The sequence below is a fragment of the Dreissena polymorpha genome, chromosome 9 (genome assembly GCF_020536995.1).
Source record: "Dreissena polymorpha isolate Duluth1 chromosome 9, UMN_Dpol_1.0, whole genome shotgun sequence".
In the NCBI taxonomy this organism is placed as follows: Eukaryota; Metazoa; Mollusca; class Bivalvia; order Myida; family Dreissenidae; genus Dreissena; species Dreissena polymorpha.
Genome location: NC_068363.1, coordinates 67,298,434 through 67,322,496, shown reverse-complemented (window position 1 = coordinate 67,322,496; position 24,063 = coordinate 67,298,434). Strand labels below are relative to the sequence as shown.

At 36.4% G+C, this 24,063-nt stretch overlaps 1 protein-coding gene and 1 long non-coding RNA gene across 5 annotated transcripts; both read right to left on the bottom strand.

The window, feature by feature from the left end:
- Window positions 1-102: 102 nt before the first annotated feature.
- LOC127845776 (uncharacterized) lies at window positions 103-24,063 on the bottom strand. Of its 4 annotated transcripts, none has more exons than XM_052376912.1 (5): window positions 23,948-24,063; window positions 1,941-2,240; window positions 1,469-1,621; window positions 1,047-1,309; window positions 103-883 (listed from the first exon to the last, which is right to left on the bottom strand). In XM_052376912.1, the coding sequence occupies exons 2-5, from the start codon at window positions 2,233-2,235 to the stop codon at window positions 533-535; spliced, it is 1,062 nt and encodes a 353-aa protein (XP_052232872.1). In that variant the 5' UTR covers window positions 2,236-2,240; window positions 23,948-24,063; the 3' UTR covers window positions 103-532. The 4 variants fall into 4 exon arrangements, with proteins under 4 accessions (XP_052232872.1, XP_052232870.1, XP_052232873.1 ...); XM_052376910.1 differs by lacking the exon at window positions 23,948-24,063 and adding an exon at window positions 16,684-16,965; XM_052376913.1 differs by lacking the exon at window positions 23,948-24,063 and adding an exon at window positions 13,909-14,021.
- LOC127845777 (uncharacterized) lies at window positions 9,358-10,560 on the bottom strand. The gene is made up of 2 exons (XR_008033388.1): window positions 10,438-10,560; window positions 9,358-9,715 (listed from the first exon to the last, which is right to left on the bottom strand). It is a non-coding gene; the product is annotated as an uncharacterized LOC127845777 (long non-coding RNA).

Sequence of the window (24,063 nt, the reverse complement as noted above, 5' to 3'; positions counted from 1 at the left end):
GTGCACATTGAACAACCCTTATATCTGATTGTACGAAGTTATTTGTTTTCTATTTACAATATCTATGAGTCATGAACAGCGTTCAAATGTTAAACGATTGCGTTTACATGCGAACATATAATAATCTAGTAACGAAACATAGAAACATATATAATGCAGAATCTATCAGTAGAATGCAAACATTTCCTCGTTAAATAATCAGGAGGCGGAAGCTAATACCCTTTTTGTGACTTTGCCTAATCAATCCTAACAAGTATGCTACTATTAAACAATAAAATAGTTAATATAAGATGAAAAGATTCGTGATCATTATGAAAATCACTTATGTGTAAGCTGATAAAAACGTGGGTTCAGAGATCATTGCAACAAAACCAAGACGAACCAGTCCACTTCATTCTTGCGCATGTATGCCGTTTGTGACACGGCACCTAAAAGCTTTCACCAATTAAAATATAAATATTCAATCTGTTTAAACGGTATTTTTGTTACGCAGTCAGCAGTAGTTCAGCGATAAGTCTAAAGAATGCAGCAATCACGAGGTTTCATTAGTACCAAGGGATTCTGGTAGGCTGGTCTTGGACACGTGATAATCTTCGCGATGCAGCAGTACGCATGCGTAAGATGGCGGCTTGGTCTCGTCATGGTCAAAGCACTCTGCGGACACGCAGTCTTGTGAAAGCGTGGAGTTGTTGTCTGAACAGGACTCAGGGACACTGATTTGCTGCAAAGCCGGCAGCGTAGAGTAAGACGGCGGAGAAAAGCGTCTCTCCGCGTCTATCTGACTCGAGGTCCTTTCATTACATGCCTGCGGTGTGTCTTCGCGATTACTTGTTGGTTGTGGGGTCGAATCTACGCCGAGATATTCGTGCTGGTGAGCTAACCGCTGTAAAATAACTGGTTTGTTAATGCATGAATGTATTTAACCGCATTGTTGAGCTGCTTAAACTGAATACTTTTCGGCAAAAGTGTATTTGCATTAAACAATCCTTAATACTATTTTGATACTGAACAATATCAATATTCTTTTTTGCTTAACGCATCCTTACCGGGCGTTTGTCATTTATGACGTAATATCTGCAGATGACTAGCACCCCAACCACCAGCACAATCGCCGTCGGTACTCCGGCAACAACAACCGCCAACAACACGTTGTCATTGGCGACCACGTTATCGGCGGCGGCGACTCCCGCCGGCTGTCTGGTAGTCAGGCAGTCCGAGTGGTCACCGCACGGGTTGTGGCCATTGCAGACGAGGTCGCGCATGATGCAGTGCGCGTTCCAACATTCGAACTCGTAAGAACGACAGGGTCCTGAAAAAGAAGAGGGCGTCCTTTATTTGTCTCAACATTAATAGGGTACAAGGCTTTTGGTTTGGATATATGAAGATGTAAAAAAATCACGATAGCGACGGGAGTAAAAATAGTATATTGCACGATTTGATGTTAAAAATATTACACGCGTATAAATACCGTCTTTAAAAGCGACCACGGTCGCCAGCAATTCGATACTGTCATGGATTGACCCGTTTCTATGGTAACGAATTGTCACATGCTTGTCGGAAGCCACATACGATCCGGAAATCGCCTTACCCGCATGCCGGCTGTACACCATGCGAGGCAGACCTGTTTGTATAAAAAAATATTAAAAACATAACGAATTCTCGTATTAAGAGCAACTTTTGTTGGGGGCTTTTGTGTGATACATCTGATTCAACCATGTTATCACTCGATATCTTCACATTGAACATATTCTTCTTTCTAGTAATAGATGTAGTATTCTTAACATATTGCAAACTACTTTTGGAAGTTAACATACTTTAACAAAATTAGTTGAATATGTAGATTTAACGCTCAAGCTTTTTTTCACTACCGGCTCTTATACGACACTACTACCTGTCTGACTAAACACGGTCTAATTTATTGAAAATAGATCGCAGCTCACCAGCTAAACTGTTACCATGCCCGGACGGGCCGTCTGCTATCTCAAGATACGATTCGGACAAGTGTCCTGCTGGTCCAAAATTCAGCTCTTCGAACTGCAACATTAAATGATTCTGGAAATCCCAGGATTCAATGTAGATATCGCAAATCCCGATATCGTCCTTGCCATGGTAAGTATTAACGTCTTTGGTGGTCGTTTCTTTGCGCGGAATAATTGCAGACGATACAAATTCTATTTTTACGGTAAAAATCGACTCATACCGGAAGTTGATCTTTTCACCGCAACGTTCGTGCATCTTTACTGTAAATTTAATAAAAACATTGCTATAAAGTGTACATAGTTAATTGGCAAGTAAGTTGGATAGCATTGTAAAAACAAGAACGCAAATTATCTTAAATCTAAGGTATCTCATTTCTTTTATGTCATTTTGGTTCAGTTGCCAACAAAACGAACGACAAATCCGGATGCATCTGATATTTTTCGTTCAAGTGCGATTGCGTGTTCTAACGTACCAATACGCCACAGCGATAAATATTGACGATAACGCAACAATATGTACGACATTAATTTTGATGTTCTAAGTTTTGTTCAGTTCTGTAGTACCGGATGGGCGCCAGCATGACATCATGCCAAAAACGAAAGGGTGACAAATGTCATTTCTCTGCTTTCGGTGTCCTTTTGTTTTTCTGGAATATCGGGATTTAGGCGTCCCGCAAACTTTTCCTGTACGCAAAAACGATCAGGCAGAAATCAGTAACCACATGAGCTCATATTCAATATAATTATGTTAACCATTGCAACTCAGCCTAAATTTCAAATGCATCAATTTTGCAACGTTTTATTTCGTTTCGCGGTACAACGCGTGCTCATATGGTATAATTTGTAAATTTATTGTTTAAGTGTTTGTTTGCTTCTTATATGCATCTGTACATGTTTTCCTTTTATCCACAATGAAATGATTTATTTTAAAACCAAACAATGAACTGTTTTTAATGTTTTGCAATATTCTAGATCGCACATTTCGAATCAGTCTAGTGAGTCACCGTCCCCATTTGAACTTCAAACATGTGTTATCAGATCCATCTTTGAGCGAACCGTGGACCAAACTTACTAAACCATTAAGTAGATAAGTATGCAAATAACACACGAGCTTCAAAGGGGCCTTTTCACGTTTTGGTAAATTGACACAATTTAAAAAATGTTTAAGATTTGCACATGTTCGTTGTAGTTATGATATTTGTGAGGAAACAGTAATACTGAACATTTACAAAGCTCTAAAATGTCCATTATTTGCATCTTTTGACGATTTTAAAACCTGAAAATTATAAGGCGTTGCAACGCGAAACGATTGAAGAATTTGGAGAGTTCTATTGGTGTCGTTACATTTTGTGATACTACGAGGATTGCTTATTTATACATGTAGTATAAAATATACATCACTCACTGTATGGGCACGTATGGCCGAGTGGTGTAAGCGTTAGACTTTTACTCCAAGGCTTCAGCGGTTAGTGGTTGAGGGTTACTCTTTTTCTTTCTTTAATGTTATTCTTGTTTTTCTACTGGAGGTTTTTAGATCAAAAGTTTATATTTATCAATATAAAGCATTTTATTACAAACGTCAATACATGCCAAAATCTGTGAAAAGGCCCCTTTAATGTGAATACATTTCTATACAGACAAAGAACACTGTATCGACTTCTAAACCTTCACCGATAGCTTACAATAACAAACATTTAATCCCTGTAAACAATGGCGCACATACCATGTCATGGCGGCTTATTCGCAGATTAATAGAATTACCATTTATTTTCGTCTCAGGTGATTTAAAAATAATAAAGCAAAGGTCCACTACATTAATACATTGAATTAAAAACCGGAAGGTAGGCCTATAAGCGTTTGTTGCGCTAGCGACTAAAATAACTGGATATATGATTAATGTGAAAGTCTCAACGAGTGTTTTTGTTGTTGGTATATTTATCCCATCATTTTTGCTTGTAAACGCAGGTGTCACATCGCCAACGGTAAAGAAAGTATTACAAGGTCATTAACCCCGTCCCAAGTATTACAAGGTCATTAACCCCGTCCCGGTATTACAAGGTCATTAACCCCGTCCCAGGGTATTACAAGGTCATTAACCCCGTCCCAGGGTATTACAAGGTCATTAACCCCGTCCCAGGGTATTACAAGGTCATTAACCTCGTCCCGGTATTACAAGGTCATTAACCCCGTCCCGGTATTACAAGGTCATTAACCCCGTCCCAAGTATTACAAGGTCATTAACCCCGTCCCAAGTATTACAAGGTCATTAACCCCGTCCCGGTATTACAAGGTCATTAACCCCGTCCCAGGGTATTACAAGGTCATTAACCCCGTCCCAGGGTATTACAAGGTCATTAACCCCGTCCCAGGGTATTACAAGGTCATTAACCTCGTCCCGGTATTACAAGGTCATTAACCCCGTCCCGGTATTACAAGGTCATTAACCCCGTCCCAAGTATTACAAGGTCATTAACCCCGTCCCAGGGTATTACAAGGTCATTAACCCCGTCCCAAGTATTACAAGGTCATTAACCCCGTCCCAGGTCTTTTGTGCTTACTGAATTGTTTGATTTGTTACCTTGAATAAGAACTCTGCTTTCTTTGTAGATTAATCTTGTTTGAAATTCGTTGAACGATTTGTTAAGATGAATGGATATTCAATTTATCAGTTTCTTGTAAACGTATCTTAGTGTTTTGTTCTCTGACAGAATTTATTTATACAAAGATTTATTCAACTTACGATTAGCTCCAAAGATTTGGCTATGTTCTGTTTATTGAATAAATCGAAACACATTGAATGGGAGCTTGCTATTAACTCTTTCAGTGCGGGAACCGAATTTTGAAGGCCTTTGCAAACAGTTTGGATCCAGATGAGACGCCACAGAACGTGGCGTCTCATCTGGATCCAAACTGTTTGCTATTCTGATAGTATTCTTTGAAAAAAATAGAAGAAAATGCTAATTTTAGAAATTCAGCAGACGACATTTTAGCAGAAGACAAATTTCCCAGCATGCAAAGGGTTAATTTGACCACGAACGAATGTTCTACGTACGATGATTTAACTTTTTATAAGTACATATTTATACTACAGGCATACTGTATACTAGTATATACATTTTAAGAATAAATCTAACAAATATCTAATGAATGAGAACTTTTAATGGCGACTTTTATTCTGTTAGTACTAAATCAATCCGATCCGTCCCTAAACGAAGAATATTTATGTCAAACCCAGCAGTTTTGCCACTATATAGTGACTTTCATTTTGCAGCCAAGCATTATCTACAATGGTATGCGTCTCTAACATTAAAGTTGTTAGTTTTCATTGACATATGGTTTAAATGGTCGCTATCATTACACGAAATAAACATGATTTGACCATAACGCGGATGTTGTGATTGCGAGTGGTAAATATACATGCAAACACATGCTGACTGCCAGAAATCGCCCTATTTTAGGTAATATACTAAACGACGGTTGGTATCCATGTATTTATGTCATTTTTGTTGTAGAAAGAAAATTAATTGAACATTATCGTAAGTTGGATTTATTCATATAATGACATATGTAAGCACGCAAGTTATCCCATCATCTGCCATATTGCAAATCAAGCCGGACTTGTATTTATGTCTTTCATTATCACATCCCTTTTATACCGTCAAATTATTTAAATATTGATACTCCCGTATATTATCTTTACATGCGTACAAAACTCTTGCACATTTAAATTGTACAAATATTATTTATGCCCGATTCTCAGAGACTATATAACTAAGAAAATTGTTCGACTTATTCTACCTGTGAGGATTTAGCGTTTGATTATGATTGAATTAAAACATATTGCGATACATTTCGAGTGACTTGTACATTTATTTCTCGCATTTAAACTGCGTTTTTACCAAAGAAAAAAGGCAATCACTTTCTTTGATTGAGTTTTTATTACACACACTATAAAATATATGTAAAACCTGAAAATTACCACTTGATAACTGATTAACATATAATACCATCTTGTATTTTTCCCCAAATCGTCTTCAGTTTTTGTTCAGTAATCATTATACGTTTAATCGTCACTATAAAATGAGTAATTTTGACTTATTATTTAACTCGATATTCAGGACATTAGAATGCGTTTAAATGTATTTTTACTCGAGCGCAATTACAGCATTCCATTAACGTTCTTATCGTTAATATAATGTGAAATAAATCGTTCACGATTATCTACTGCGTTACCCAAAAAATTATACTTTTCATATCTTATTCATTGACGTTCGCAATAAAAATTCTGAATTTATCGCATATAGATTCTACCATAATATGAAATCCATAAAAGGGCTATAATAATACAGTATACAGTAAATGGTGTTCTTCTGAGCGCTACATTTGGTGTAATAGGTAGAACTAACGTGTTTGTCTTATGTGCAGTTTCTTTCGAATAAAAAAGAACGCCATTTTGAAAGGCTTTGACAAGAACATTTACAATAACGTCACTTAAAGCACGTACAATTAACTGATCGTTTTATTAGAAGTCGCATTTGATAAAGAACATCAACCTAATTAATATAAATTAACTTTAATTTAAGCGATTTGTTACATGTTTTTGCCTGATTTTCATGTCACGTGCACGTGTGTGTCCGTTGCTTTATATACGTTTTATTTATACTTACTAGTCTTTATATCCATTAGAGTGGTATGAACCATCCCGACATGTGCCACAAAAACAACAGTCCAACACGCTCCAGAAAACATTTAAAGTCTTATTTATTAACAGCTAAACTTTAAATTCTGCTCTACTTTTCACAAGATTGATCTCTGATCTGATGAAAGATCTTACTGATAAAATTTCCAAAGTATTTAACCTGTTTTGAGTCAGTCTCCACTTAATGCGAACTGATATCTCCAGCCTTTCAGAGCATGACGTTCACAGATCAAACTCGGTTAAAGTTTAAAATTTACATGGTAGGTGCATTTATTGGGCTTTGATCGGTGGAAAGATCCAAGCATTTGTATGCATCGGTTTACAATCAATGAAGAGTTTAAATCATCGTAGAAATAACAGGTCCAAATCCTCCATAATAATGTTTACTACAAGGCCAAAAAAGGCCGAGGATTGTTTTGGTTTGTTAAAACAATATTAGACTTATAATCAGCTTCGATGCCACGAATGAGCTTGTGGCGATTGGACATGCACGTCTGTTGCTACATTAATAAGATGGTGTTGTCACAAACTATTTATTTAAAATAACGTTGACCACACGCAGCGGTAGCCGCCCTGAGAGAGGTAAAATCGATAAAGTTGTGTTATGATTACGAGATGATGTCTTTTTACCTGTTTAAGTATATACTTACATTCTCACTGAATGTATCGTTTGCAGTAAAACATAAACAGTGTTATACAATTTTGTGTGAGGTTAAGATCAGAGTGTTAATCGAATTCTTATAGTTCCCATTTGACCTTCAATTCTAACATTTACCTTTGATATTTTTTTCCTGAGCGCAGATATAATCCGGGTAAAGTCTTTAGGGTATTACAAATTATGGCTCATTGGGTCATTGTCGACCTGAAATGGCTTGAAGTCACTCGGGGATGACTAGAAGCCGATTCTTGTCACCCTAGGGTGATTTCAAACCGATTCATGTCACCCTGTGGTGACTTCAAGCCGACCGGGCGACTGGAATCGGCTTGAAGTCACCCCAGGGTGACATGAGTCGGCTTCTAGTCACCCCCGGGTGACTTCAAGCCATATCAGGTCGACAATGACCAAATGAGCATAGCTAATTGGGTCATTGTCCACCTGAAATGGCTTGAAGTCACCCGGGGGTGACTAGAAGCCGATTCGTGTCACCCTAGGGTGACTTCAAGCCGATTCATGTCACCCTGGGGAGACTTCAAGCCGATCGGTTGACTAGAATCGGCTTGAAGTCACCCCATGGTGACATGAATCGGCTTCTAGTCACCTCAGGGTGACTTCATGCCATTTCAGGTCGACAATGACCCAATGAACCAAATTATACTGTGGACCAAACTCTATGCCAAGGTTGAACCAACGTTTGTTGCTCAAACTTCCTAACGTTTAAGTATGAGGTTATGGTCGTTTTAGGGGCTTAGACAAATCTTAGATCAACCGGGAAGTGTACTTTCAAAAGTCCGACCACTTAAACATAAGGCGCCCTCTGTGATCTGTATTATTTCTTAATAAGTAAATCCACAACGTCATTCGTTGACTGTTATGTATTTGTTGAAATTAATCAGTTTGCAAGTAGAGCGGTTAAACGGATTATCACTTATAAATTTTAAACATCTTCGAAATTTGAGGAGATATTAATTTACATAACTCGTTAGACAGGGGGGCACGCGTATACGGGAGCTTACCGCGTTTAAGTGAGAAAGTTGTTGCAAAACTTCAAAGATGGCGTCGTTTAAGTGTTTTTCGTGAAGGAGTAGCGGATATTTTCACCCGGTAAGCCAGTTTATATTTATATTTCTTTTAAATGAATAAGCCCTTTCGGCTCTACGGTGTTTGTGCTTCCCTCGGTTTTTTGTTTCAAAACCGTAGACGTCGGAATAAAAAAGTTATTGAAGCAAAACCGTCGACAAATTTGTTGTCTAATTTCTTGACCTTCGAGATGTTTGATGTTCGAATATCATTTTCTGTCATAATAAACAGTATTTGTGCATGTGTACAGTAAAATATAACATAAATCACGAATATTTTATTATCTCGACGCGTTGTTATGTCTATTAATTCATTCAATGCCGAATTATAACGGGTTAACCCCCATTTTTGGAACTAAACTTCCTTTTAAGCACATTTTGGGACCTGACTTCCAAATGATAAACAGCTCTTTCCTATGTTAGAAGGTTTTATGCGAAATAACTTTCGTGAATGAATTCCGCATTGGTGCGAATGTCTTGGAAAACATTTTCACTTGAAGAAATCAAGAATTATCTTTTTTCTATTAATTGTTATATTATTAATTTTTATTATTATATGTTTTATCGGCTATTATCGCGTTAAGTACGCTAACGTTTAGTTAGTTTAATTCGCAAAAAGTGAATTTGTAGTGGATAGAAAGATTTGTGCAAATGCAATACACGATAGAAGTGATCAATATAATTTTTATACATGTATGTTTTTTCTCTTTTATACCTATGTGAATACATATTATTTATGACTGTTGTATTGAGGGAATAAAGTATTGGTTCACTTAGAAAGATTATTTCGTTTGTTCCTAACATTGCCTTCTAATCGTAAGTAATGTTAATATGTCAAATGCATAACGAATTAAATCCGACCCAAATCTTTTTTTATCATGTATGCAAGTGCTGAATACAATTGAAAATTTATGCAGAGAAATCGTAGGAAAAAAAGACGTTACACAGATAATGGTTTATTTTCATAACAAAGTGAGAAACTAGCATCATGACATATACGGAATAAAACGTGTAAGTAAGTAGCACTCATAGCAATTATATGTCAGACGTGTCTATGTAGACTTTATAAATAAAACAAAAACACTACAAACATCAGCTGTACATGTTTTGTTATGTTCGTGTTTTTTATTTGCTGCTTTAGTCCGGCTCTGTTGAAGGATTCTTTCTTGCATATTCTACATTTAAACTCATGTGGTCCATGAATGGGGCATGATATCTCAATCCTCCCCTTATGTAAAATTCCTCATTACATATACTGCAACGAAAGATGCACTTATTTTCGCCCTTTAACCTGCATCATCTGAAAAGACAGTAAAAGAATGGTAAAAAAAGTTCATAGCAGAATAAGGTCGACACGTCATAAAATACATGAAATTAATAAAAATATTACTGAAAGATAAACGTTCTATTATCTCGTACATCAGCCACCACACAACCTATCTTCTTGAAAATAGGTGAATTTATTCAATTGGTCGGCAGGTTTTTCGAACAGCATTATTATTATTCTACAGTAAGTAACGTGATTAGCAAACACTTATATTGCACCACGTAACATGCTATAAAACTATAATATTGAAGTACACATATACACTTTATTTAAGATGGATAGGTATATCATGTCAAGCTCTTTTACACATGAAAGAGCTGTTTGTCATTTGGAAGTCAGGTCCCAAAATGTGCTTAAAAGGAAGTCAGTTCCAAATAAGGGGGTTAAACCAATAATGTTTGCCAATAAATTAATTATCAGTGATAAAACGGCGTCGGTAAAATGAAATCATGATTTTATTTATATTTTACTGTTTACGTGTGTCAATACTGTGTATTATTAGAGAAAATGATATGTGTACATCCAATTTCTCGAACGTCCCGTAAGTAGACAACAGATTTGTGGACGGTTTTCTTTCAATAACTTTTTTATCCCGACGTCTACGATCTTGAAACAAAAAACCGAGGGAAGCACACACACCGGAGAGCCGAAACGGCGTATTCATTTAAAATAATTATAAATACAAAGGGGCTTACCGGGTGAAAATATCCTCCCTTCCTTTAAGAAAATCCAACAAACGACGCCATCTTTGAAGTTTTGCAACAACTTTCTCACTTAAACGCGGTAAGCTCCCGTATACGCGTGCCCCCCTGGTTAGAATTCACATCAAGACTAAAAAATAAACAAGAGCGTCTGAAAGGCCCGGAGTCGCTCACCTGAGATAAAAAGAAATGACCTGTTCTTTGCAGCCCAAGATATCAATGGAACAAATGTTCTAACCAAGTTTCATGAAGAATGAACAACAAATGGTCCCCTGGCGGCCATGTTTTTTAACAGACCTGAACAATTTTTGAACTCTTCCAAGATATGTCCACATTTCATGAAGAATGGGCAAAAATGTGTCTTCTAGACTGTTCACATGTTTTCACTATATACATAAAAAGAAAACTTCCCACGCCCTGGAGGCCATGTTTTTTTACTGACCACGACCATTTTCAAACTCGTCCGAGACATCCACATAACAAATGTTTTGACAAAAATTCATGATGAATAGGCAAACAAGTTGACTTTTAGAGTGTTCACAAGCTTTTTTACTATATAAATATAAGGAAAAAGACCCCCACCCTGGCGGTCATGTCTTTTTTTACAGATCCAAACCATTTTCGAACTCAACTGTCGTATCCAGGTGTGGTAGTGCGGTCTCGTTCGCTTACGCATGTGAACCGGTCATGGGACGGTTACGAGTTATGTAACTTTGTGAGCACGTATGTAATGCGGAAATATTTATTCGACGAACGCTTATTTGCGGTCAGGATTACACCACTGACTGGTTGTAATTCAATTAACTAAAGGCGTCCAGTCAGATACGCCTGAATACACTCAAACAAGTAATCTATAAGTGAAAACCAAAGCAGCTTTTACGTAAAAAACTAACTTTTTTCCCAAGAACTCGGAAAATGAAGAACAATGACAGAGAATTAAAAACAGGTACAAGCCAAGTCTAAAGAATCTAAGTATCGTTACAAAAATGAACAACATACAGCAAATACCTTAATGAATGTAAAAAGAAGTTCACAATTTTGAAAAAAAACTGATATAAATAATAGTTACTGTAAGTCTAGAAGTTGCTTCAAAAATCTAGTTTAGACAATAGGTCTAATTTAATCTAAAGAACACAATTTATGGAGATTAGGAAACTTCAGTGAATCAAATGTAAAAATAAGAAGAATTTACTAAAGTTATTGAAATAAAATAGTCTTTCTAATTTAGAAAATACCGAATAAAAATAATCTAAACAAGAGGGCCATGATGGCCCTGTATCGCTCCACTGTTTGTTTATGCGAAAAAAACGCGCAATGCGCATGGGTTGAAATGTACTCAAGCATGTGACTTTCTCTGTCTATCCCTCGTCCCACTAGGCGCTTAAAGTTGAAAGGGTGAGCATTTTTATATATGGAAAAAGTTACTACCGTGTTAACTAAACAGACTAAAACGCCCGGGAATTGTTCCTTTGAAGCACAGTCCCATTGCTTATAACGTAGGTACATTTATCTCTCCAAAAGATATTGTCGTTCTTTCTATTTCACATATTTTTAGATGCTGAAGATCAAATATACGCATTTGATTTGAAACAGATTCACAAGACCCGTAGGAATTAAAATGCCTTAACCCTTTACCAAACGACACATTTTGGACTTTCCCAATTTGAAAAAAGGTTGCAGACGACAATTAAATTTTAATGGAATATTAAGGAAATAATCAGGTAGGGTAGAAATAATTGTGATAAAAGGTGAGCAATTTCTCATTTTATCATAAGTATAAATAAAGTCGTCAGCTATAAACCCGTAAAATCCTGTTGGTGTTTGGTAAAGGGTTAATAATCTCTGGTTCCTTCTTAGAGCCTTTCACACATTTATAACAAATACAATAGTAGCATCTTTCTTTGTAAAACATGCATGCCCCTCCCCCCCACATGGGCTGTCAGTTGTAGTGGCAGCCATTGAGTGAATACGTTTTTTGGCACTGTGACCTTGACCTTTGACCTAGTGACCTGAAAATCAATAGGGGGTCCATCTATGAGTCATGATTAATGTACCTATAAAGTTTCATGATCCTAGCCATAAGCTTTCTTTAGTTATCATCCGGAAACCATTTTACTGTGTGAAGTCACCGTGAACTTGACCTTTGACCTAGTGACCTAAAAGTCAATAGGGGTCATCTGCGAGTCATGATAAATGCACCTTTGAAGTTTCATGATCCTAGGCGTAAGCGTTCTTGAGTTATAATCCGGAAACCATTTTTTTTAAGTTGAGTCACCGTGACCTTTGACCTAGTGACCTGAAAATCAATAGTGGTAATCTGCGAGTCATGATCCATGTACCTATGAAGTTTCATGATCCTAGGAATAAGCGTTTTTGGGTTATCATCCAGAAAACATTTTACTATTTCGGGTCACAGTGACCTTGACCTTTCACCTGAGAATCAATAGGGGTCATCTGCGAATCATGATCAATGCAACTATGAAGTTTCATTATCCTAGGCATAAAACGTTCTTGAGTTATTATCCGGAAACCATTTTACTTTTTCCGGTCACCGTGACCTTGACCTTTGACCTAGTGACATGAAAATCAATAGGGGTCATCTGCGAGTCATGATCAATGTACCTATGACGTTTCATGATCCTAGGCATAAGCGTTCTTGAGTTATCATCCGGAAAACATTTTACTATTTCGGGTCACCATGACCTTGACCTTTGACCTAGTGACTTCAAAATCAGCAGGGGTCATCTGCGAGTCATGATCAATGTACCTCTGAAGTGTCATGATCCTAGGCCAAAGCGTTCTTGAGTTATCATCCAGAAACCATCTGGTTGACGGACATACGGATGACGGACGGACCAACATGTGCAAAACAATAAACACTCTCTTCTTCGAAGAGGGGCATACATACAATAACAACCCACACATCCCTTAGACCAACAGGCCTGAGAATATTATGATAATCTAAAGATTATTTCTTATATTTATAAATGTATTTAATTAAGTAATACATATGACTTCTAAGATCAATTCATAACTTATATTAAGAAAATTATAAAATGATCAGAAATTTATATGGATCGTTGAGCAATTGACAATCATATCTCCACAATTCATGAGTCACAATTCACAAATGGAACAATGAATCATTAGTTATTAAAAAGCAGCATATACGATAGTTAAGAACATTGCACTTCATTAATTCCAACACCTTCTCTTGGATACAAAGTTTGAGTTTACAATGCAGTATCATATATTGACTTTTATGGAAATAATTATGTTCATGGAAGTTGTGTTTTAAAATCAATCAGATATAATTAAACTGGTTTAATTACTACAAAAAAAGACATTAAATAAACATGTCATCCGAAATATTTTCATCCGGATATATGGTCACTTTCGACATATTTAAATAAATCCCGACTTTTTTCAGTTTATAAGAAAAACATTCAGAACACATGTTCTTACTTCAACTCCTTTGTAAGCAGTCACCATCTGATCTAAAATGGCATTAAATGACAGGGTTTAATCTCATGTTTACAAGATGTTGTTGTTGTTGTTGTTGGTCACAGCCACACGGCCGCAGTAATCTCCCCTGGTAAACGTCATATGTTCAGTTTTGTGACCTCCCTGGACAGGGTAAAATTTGAGCCCTGGGGAATAATTTGAACAAATTTGGTAGAGAACTATTAGATATCACAACATACCAAATTTAGTAGCCCTAGGCTCTATCATTAAGAACAAGAAGATTTTTTAAGCTTGCACAAAATAGGCCTTATTTAAGCGTATGTTCATTTTTGTAACCCCTGGGGCAAGGTAAAATTTGTTCACAGGGGCATAATTTAAAAAAACTAAGTAGAAAACTATTAGATGTCACTACCTACCAAATTTGATAGAATATGGCCCAATGGTTATGGACAAGAAGATTTTTATAGTTTGCACAAAATGGGCCCAATATAAGCATATGTTCAATTTTGTGACCCCTGGGGAACGGTCAAATTTGATCCCAGGGGCTTAATGTGAACAAACTTGGTAGAGGACTATAAGATGTCATTACATACCAAATTTGGTAGCCCTATGCCATACGGTTTTGGACAAGAAGATTTTTAAAGTTTGCGCAAAATAGGACTTATATAAGCAAATTTTCGATTTATTGACCCCTCAGGGCGGGGTCAAATTTGACCCCAGAGGCATAATTTGAACAAACTTGGTAGAGGACTATTAGATGTCACTACATACCAAATTTGGTAGCCCTAGGCCCAATGGTTATGGACAAGAAGATTTTTAAAGTTTTCACAAAATAGGCCTTATATAAGCAATTTTTCAATTTTTTGACCCCCCGGGATAGGGTCAAATTTTACCCCAGGGGCTTAACTTGAACAAACTTGGTAGAGGACAATAAGATGTCACTACATACCAAATTTGGTAGCCCTTGTCCCAATGGTTATGGACAAGAAGATTTTTAAAGTTTTCACAAAATAGGCCTTATATAAGCAAATGTTCAATTTTTTGACCCCCGGGGCAGGGTCAAATGTGACCCCAGGGGCATAATTTGAACAAACTTGGTAGAAGACTATAAGATGTCACTACATAGCAAATTTGGTAGCCCTAGGCCCATAGTTATGGTTAAACAGATTTTTAAAGTTTGCACAAAGTAGGCCTTATATAAGCAAATTTTCTATTTTTTAACCCCCCCCCCCCCGGGGCAGGGTCAAATTTGACCCCAGAGGCATAATTTGAACAAACTTGGTAGAGGACTATAAGATGTCACTACATAGAAAATTTTGTAGCCCTAGGCCCAATGGTTATGGACAAGAAGATTTTTAAAGTTTGCACAAAATAGGCCTTATAAAAGCAAATTTTCTATATTTTAACCCCCCGGGGCAGGTTCAAATTTGACCCCAGGGGCATAGTTTGAACAAACTTGGTAGAAAACTATAAGATGTCACTACATAGCAAATTTGGAAACCCTATGCCCAATGGTTATGGACATTAAGATTTTTAAAGTTTGCACAAAATAGGCCTTATATAGCAAATTTTTAATTTTTTAACCCCCTGGGGCAGGGTCAAATTTGACCTTAGGGGCATAATTTGAACAAACTTGGTAAATAACTATAAGATGACACTACATACCAAATTTGGTAGCCCTACGCCATACGTTTATGGACAAGAAGATTTTTAAAGTTTGCACAAAATAGGCCTTATATAAGCAACTTTTCAATTTTTTGACCCCCGGGGCAGGGTAAAATTTGACCCCAGGGGCATAATTTGAACAAACTTGTGCAAAACTCTTGCACATTTAAATTGTACAAATATTATTTATGCCCGATTCTCAGAGACTATATAACTAAGAAAATTGTTCGACTTATTCTACCTGTGAGGATTTAGCGTTTGATTATGATTGAATTAAAACATATTGCGATACATTTCGAGTGACTTGTACATTTATTTCTCGCATTTAAACTGCGTTTTTACCAAAGAAAAAAGGCAATCACTTTCTTTGATTGAGTTTTTATTACACACACTATAAAATATATGTAAAACCTGAAAATTACCACTTGATAACTGATTAACATATAATACCATCTTGTATTTTTCCCCAAATCGTCTTCAGTTTTTGTTCAGTAATCATTATACGTTTAATCGTCACTATAAAATGAGTAATTTTGACTTATTATTTAACTCGATATTCAGGACATTAGAATGCGTTTAAATGTATTTTTACTCGAGCGCAATTACAGCATTCCATTAACGTTCTTATCGTTAATATAATGTGAAATAAATCGTTCACGATTATCTACTGCGTTACCCAAAAAATTATACTTTTCATATCTTATTCATTGACGTTCGCAATAAAAATTCTGAATTTATCGCATATAGATTCTACCATAATATGAAATCCATAAAAGGGCTATAATAATACAGTATACAGTAAATGGTGTTCTTCTGAGCGCTACATTTGGTGTAATAGGTAGAACTAACGTGTTTGTCTTATGTGCAGTTTCTTTCGAATAAAAAAGAACGCCATTTTGAAAGGCTTTGACAAGAACATTTACAATAACGTCACTTAAAGCACGTACAATTAACTGATCGTTTTATTAGAAGTCGCATTTGATAAAGAACATCAACCTAATTAATATAAATTAACTTTAATTTAAGCGATTTGTTACATGTTTTTGCCTGATTTTCATGTCACGTGCACGTGTGTGTCCGTTGCTTTATATACGTTTTATTTATACTTACTAGTCTTTATATCCATTAGAGTGGTATGAACCATCCCGACATGTGCCACAAAAACAACAGTCCAACACGCTCCAGAAAACATTTAAAGTCTTATTTATTAACAGCTAAACTTTAAATTCTGCTCTACTTTTCACAAGATTGATCTCTGATCTGATGAAAGATCTTACTGATAAAATTTCCAAAGTATTTAACCTGTTTTGAGTCAGTCTCCACTTAATGCGAACTGATATCTCCAGCCTTTCAGAGCATGACGTTCACAGATCAAACTCGGTTAAAGTTTAAAATTTACATGGTAGGTGCATTTATTGGGCTTTGATCGGTGGAAAGATCCAAGCATTTGTATGCATCGGTTTACAATCAATGAAGAGTTTAAATCATCGTAGAAATAACAGGTCCAAATCCTCCATAATAATGTTTACTACAAGGCCAAAAAAGGCCGAGGATTGTTTTGGTTTGTTAAAACAATATTAGACTTATAATCAGCTTCGATGCCACGAATGAGCTTGTGGCGATTGGACATGCACGTCTGTTGCTACATTAATAAGATGGTGTTGTCACAAACTATTTATTTAAAATAACGTTGACCACACGCAGCGGTAGCCGCCCTGAGAGAGGTAAAATCGATAAAGTTGTGTTATGATTACGAGATGATGTCTTTTTACCTGTTTAAGTATATACTTACATTCTCACTGAATGTATCGTTTGCAGTAAAACATAAACAGTGTTATACAATTTTGTGTGAGGTTAAGATCAGAGTGTTAATCGAATTCTTATAGTTCCCATTTGACCTTCAATTCTAACATTTACCTTTGATATTTTTTTCCTGAGCGCAGATATAATCCGGGTAAAGTCTTTAGGGTATTACAAATTATGGCTCATTGGGTCATTGTCGACCTGAAATGGCTTGAAGTCACTCGGGGATGACTAGAAGCCGATTCTTGTCACCCTAGGGTGATTTCAAACCGATTCATGTCACCCTGTGGTGACTTCAAGCCGACCGGGCGACTGGAATCGGCTTGAAGTCACCCCAGGGTGACATGAGTCGGCTTCTAGTCACCCCCGGGTGACTTCAAGCCATATCAGGTCGACAATGACCAAATGAGCATAGCTAATTGGGTCATTGTCCACCTGAAATGGCTTGAAGTCACCCGGGGGTGACTAGAAGCCGATTCGTGTCACCCTAGGGTGACTTCAAGCCGATTCATGTCACCCTGGGGAGACTTCAAGCCGATCGGTTGACTAGAATCGGCTTGAAGTCACCCCATGGTGACATGAATCGGCTTCTAGTCACCTCAGGGTGACTTCATGCCATTTCAGGTCGACAATGACCCAATGAACCAAATTATACTGTGGACCAAACTCTATGCCAAGGTTGAACCAACGTTTGTTGCTCAAACTTCCTAACGTTTAAGTATGAGGTTATGGTCGTTTTAGGGGCTTAGACAAATCTTAGATCAACCGGGAAGTGTACTTTCAAAAGTCCGACCACTTAAACATAAGGCGCCCTCTGTGATCTGTATTATTTCTTAATAAGTAAATCCACAACGTCATTCGTTGACTGTTATGTATTTGTTGAAATTAATCAGTTTGCAAGTAGAGCGGGTTAAACGGATTATCACTTATAAATTTTAAACATCTTCGAAATTTGAGGAGATATTAATTTACATAACTCGTTAGACAGGGGGGCACGCGTATACGGGAGCTTACCGCGTTTAAGTGAGAAAGTTGTTGCAAAACTTCAAAGATGGCGTCGTTTAAGTGTTTTTCGTGAAGGAGTAGCGGATATTTTCACCCGGTAAGCCAGTTTATATTTATATTTCTTTTAAATGAATAAGCCCTTTCGGCTCTACGGTGTTTGTGCTTCCCTCGGTTTTTTGTTTCAAAACCGTAGACGTCGGAATAAAAAAGTTATTGAAGCAAAACCGTCGACAAATTTGTTGTCTAATTTCTTGACCTTCGAGATGTTTGATGTTCGAATATCATTTTCTGTCATAATAAACAGTATTTGTGCATGTGTACAGTAAAATATAACATAAATCACGAATATTTTATTATCTCGACGCGTTGTTATGTCTATTAATTCATTCAATGCCGAATTATAACGGGTTAACCCCCATTTTTGGAACTAAACTTCCTTTTAAGCACATTTTGGGACCTGACTTCCAAATGATAAACAGCTCTTTCCTATGTTAGAAGGTTTTATGCGAAATAACTTTCGTGAATGAATTCCGCATTGGTGCGAATGTCTTGGAAAACATTTTCACTTGAAGAAATCAAGAATTATCTTTTTTCTATTAATTGTTATATTATTAATTTTTATTATTATATGTTTTATCGGCTATTATCGCGTTAAGTACGCTAACGTTTAGTTAGTTTAATTCGCAAAAAGTGAATTTGTAGTGGATAGAAAGATTTGTGCAAATGCAATACACGATAGAAGTGATCAATATAATTTTTATACATGTATGTTTTTTCTCTTTTATACCTATGTGAATACATATTATTTATGACTGTTGTATTGAGGGAATAAAGTATTGGTTCACTTAGAAAGATTATTTCGTTTGTTCCTAACATTGCCTTCTAATCGTAAGTAATGTTAATATGTCAAATGCATAACGAATTAAATCCGACCCAAATCTTTTTTTTATCATGTATGCAAGTGCTGAATACAATTGAAAATTTATGCAGAGAAATCGTAGGAAAAAAAGACGTTACACAGATAATGGTTTATTTTCATAACAAAGTGAGAAACTAGCATCATGACATATACGGAATAAAACGTGTAAGTAAGTAGCACTCATAGCAATTATATGTCAGACGTGTCTATGTAGACTTTATAAATAAAACAAAAACACTACAAACATCAGCTGTACATGTTTTGTTATGTTCGTGTTTTTTATTTGCTGCTTTAGTCCGGCTCTGTTGAAGGATTCTTTCTTGCATATTCTACATTTAAACTCATGTGGTCCATGAATGGGGCATGATATCTCAATCCTCCCCTTATGTAAAATTCCTCATTACATATACTGCAACGAAAGATGCACTTATTTTCGCCCTTTAACCTGCATCATCTGAAAAGACAGTAAAAGAATGGTAAAAAAAGTTCATAGCAGAATAAGGTCGACACGTCATAAAATACATGAAATTAATAAAAATATTACTGAAAGATAAACGTTCTATTATCTCGTACATCAGCCACCACACAACCTATCTTCTTGAAAATAGGTGAATTTATTCAATTGGTCGGCAGGTTTTTCGAACAGCATTATTATTATTCTACAGTAAGTAACGTGATTAGCAAACACTTATATTGCACCACGTAACATGCTATAAAACTATAATATTGAAGTACACATATACACTTTATTTAAGATGGATAGGTATATCATGTCAAGCTCTTTTACACATGAAAGAGCTGTTTGTCATTTGGAAGTCAGGTCCCAAAATGTGCTTAAAAGGAAGTCAGTTCCAAATAAGGGGGTTAAACCAATAATGTTTGCCAATAAATTAATTATCAGTGATAAAACGGCGTCGGTAAAATGAAATCATGATTTTATTTATATTTTACTGTTTACGTGTGTCAATACTGTGTATTATTAGAGAAAATGATATGTGTACATCCAATTTCTCGAACGTCCCGTAAGTAGACAACAGATTTGTGGACGGTTTTCTTTCAATAACTTTTTTATCCCGACGTCTACGATCTTGAAACAAAAAACCGAGGGAAGCACACACACCGGAGAGCCGAAACGGCGTATTCATTTAAAATAATTATAAATACAAAGGGGCTTACCGGGTGAAAATATCCTCCCTTCCTTTAAGAAAATCCAACAAACGACGCCATCTTTGAAGTTTTGCAACAACTTTCTCACTTAAACGCGGTAAGCTCCCGTATACGCGTGCCCCCCTGGTTAGAATTCACATCAAGACTAAAAAATAAACAAGAGCGTCTGAAAGGCCCGGAGTCGCTCACCTGAGATAAAAAGAAATGACCTGTTCTTTGCAGCCCAAGATATCAATGGAACAAATGTTCTAACCAAGTTTCATGAAGAATGAACAACAAATGGTCCCCTGGCGGCCATGTTTTTTAACAGACCTGAACAATTTTTGAACTCTTCCAAGATATGTCCACATTTCATGAAGAATGGGCAAAAATGTGTCTTCTAGACTGTTCACATGTTTTCACTATATACATAAAAGAAAACTTCCCACGCCCTGGAGGCCATGTTTTTTTACTGACCACGACCATTTTCAAACTCGTCCGAGACATCCACATAACCAATGTTTTGACAAAAATTCATGATGAATAGGCAAACAAGTTGACTTTTAGAGTGTTCACAAGCTTTTTTACTATATAAATATAAGGAAAAAGACCCCCACCCTGGCGGTCATGTCTTTTTTTACAGATCCAAACCATTTTCGAACTCAACTGTCGTATCCAGGTGTGGTAGTGCGGTCTCGTTCGCTTACGCATGTGAACCGGTCATGGGACGGTTACGAGTTATGTAACTTTGTGAGCACGTATGTAATGCGGAAATATTTATTCGACGAACGCTTATTTGCGGTCAGGATTACACCACTGACTGGTTGTAATTCAATTAACTAAAGGCGTCCAGTCAGATACGCCTGAATACACTCAAACAAGTAATCTATAAGTGAAAACCAAAGCAGCTTTTACGTAAAAAACTAACTTTTTTCCCAAGAACTCGGAAAATGAAGAACAATGACAGAAAATTAAAAACAGGTACAAGCCAAGTCTAAAGAATCTAAGTATCGTTACAAAAATGAACAACATACAGCAAATACCTTAATGAATGTAAAAAGAAGTTCACAATTTTGAAAAAAAAACTGATATAAATAATAGTTACTGTAAGTCTAGAAGTTGCTTCAAAAATCTAGTTTAGACAATAGGTCTAATTTAATCTAAAGAACACAATTTATGGAGATTAGGAAACTTCAGTGAATCAAATGTAAAAATAAGAAGAATTTACTAAAGTTATTGAAATAAAATAGTCTTTCTAATTTAGAAAATACCGAATAAAAATAATCTAAACAAGAGGGCCATGATGGCCCTGTATCGCTCCACTGTTTGTTTATGCGAAAAAAACGCGCAATGCGCATGGGTTGAAATGTACTCAAGCATGTGACTTTCTCTGTCTATCCCTCGTCCCACTAGGCGCTTAAAGTTGAAAGGGTGAGCATTTTTATATATGGAAAAAGTTACTACCGTGTTAACTAAACAGACTAAAACGCCCGGGAATTGTTCCTTTGAAGCACAGTCCCATTGCTTATAACGTAGGTACATTTATCTCTCCAAAAGATATTGTCGTTCTTTCTATTTCACATATTTTTAGATGCTGAAGATCAAATATACGCATTTGATTTGAAACAGATTCACAAGACCCGTAGGAATTAAAATGCCTTAACCCTTTACCAAACGACACATTTTGGACTTTCCCAATTTGAAAAAAGGTTGCAGACGACAATTAAATTTTAATGGAATATTAAGGAAATAATCAGGTAGGGTAGAAATAATTGTGATAAAAGGTGAGCAATTTCTCATTTTATCATAAGTATAAATAAAGTCGTCAGCTATAAACCCGTAAAATCCTGTTGGTGTTTGGTAAAGGGTTAATAATCTCTGGTTCCTTCTTAGAGCCTTTCACACATTTATAACAAATACAATAGTAGCATCTTTCTTTGTAAAACATGCATGCCCCTCCCCCCCACATGGGCTGTCAGTTGTAGTGGCAGCCATTGAGTGAATACGTTTTTTGGCACTGTGACCTTGACCTTTGACCTAGTGACCTGAAAATCAATAGGGGGTCCATCTATGAGTCATGATTAATGTACCTATAAAGTTTCATGATCCTAGCCATAAGCTTTCTTTAGTTATCATCCGGAAACCATTTTACTGTGTGAAGTCACCGTGAACTTGACCTTTGACCTAGTGACCTAAAAGTCAATAGGGGTCATCTGCGAGTCATGATAAATGCACCTTTGAAGTTTCATGATCCTAGGCGTAAGCGTTCTTGAGTTATAATCCGGAAACCATTTTTTTTAAGTTGAGTCACCGTGACCTTTGACCTAGTGACCTGAAAATCAATAGTGGTAATCTGCGAGTCATGATCCATGTACCTATGAAGTTTCATGATCCTAGGAATAAGCGTTTTTGGGTTATCATCCAGAAAACATTTTACTATTTCGGGTCACAGTGACCTTGACCTTTCACCTGAGAATCAATAGGGGTCATCTGCGAATCATGATCAATGCAACTATGAAGTTTCATTATCCTAGGCATAAAACGTTCTTGAGTTATTATCCGGAAACCATTTTACTTTTTCCGGTCACCGTGACCTTGACCTTTGACCTAGTGACATGAAAATCAATAGGGGTCATCTGCGAGTCATGATCAATGTACCTATGACGTTTCATGATCCTAGGCATAAGCGTTCTTGAGTTATCATCCGGAAAACATTTTACTATTTCGGGTCACCATGACCTTGACCTTTGACCTAGTGACTTCAAAATCAGCAGGGGTCATCTGCGAGTCATGATCAATGTACCTCTGAAGTGTCATGATCCTAGGCCAAAGCGTTCTTGAGTTATCATCCAGAAACCATCTGGTTGACGGACATACGGATGACGGACGGACCAACATGTGCAAAACAATAAACACTCTCTTCTTCGAAGAGGGGCATACATACAATAACAACCCACACATCCCTTAGACCAACAGGCCTGAGAATATTATGATAATCTAAAGATTATTTCTTATATTTATAAATGTATTTAATTAAGTAATACATATGACTTCTAAGATCAATTCATAACTTATATTAAGAAAATTATAAAATGATCAGAAATTTATATGGATCGTTGAGCAATTGACAATCATATCTCCACAATTCATGAGTCACAATTCACAAATGGAACAATGAATCATTAGTTATTAAAAAGCAGCATATACGATAGTTAAGAACATTGCACTTCATTAATTCCAACACCTTCTCTTGGATACAAAGTTTGAGTTTACAATGCAGTATCATATATTGACTTTTATGGAAATAATTATGTTCATGGAAGTTGTGTTTTAAAATCAATCAGATATAATTAAACTGGTTTAATTACTACAAAAAAAGACATTAAATAAACATGTCATCCGAAATATTTTCATCCGGATATATGGTCACTTTCGACATATTTAAATAAATCCCGACTTTTTTCAGTTTATAAGAAAAACATTCAGAACACATGTTCTTACTTCAACTCCTTTGTAAGCAGTCACCATCTGATCTAAAATGGCATTAAATGACAGGGTTTAATCTCATGTTTACAAGATGTTGTTGTTGTTGTTGTTGGTCACAGCCACACGGCCGC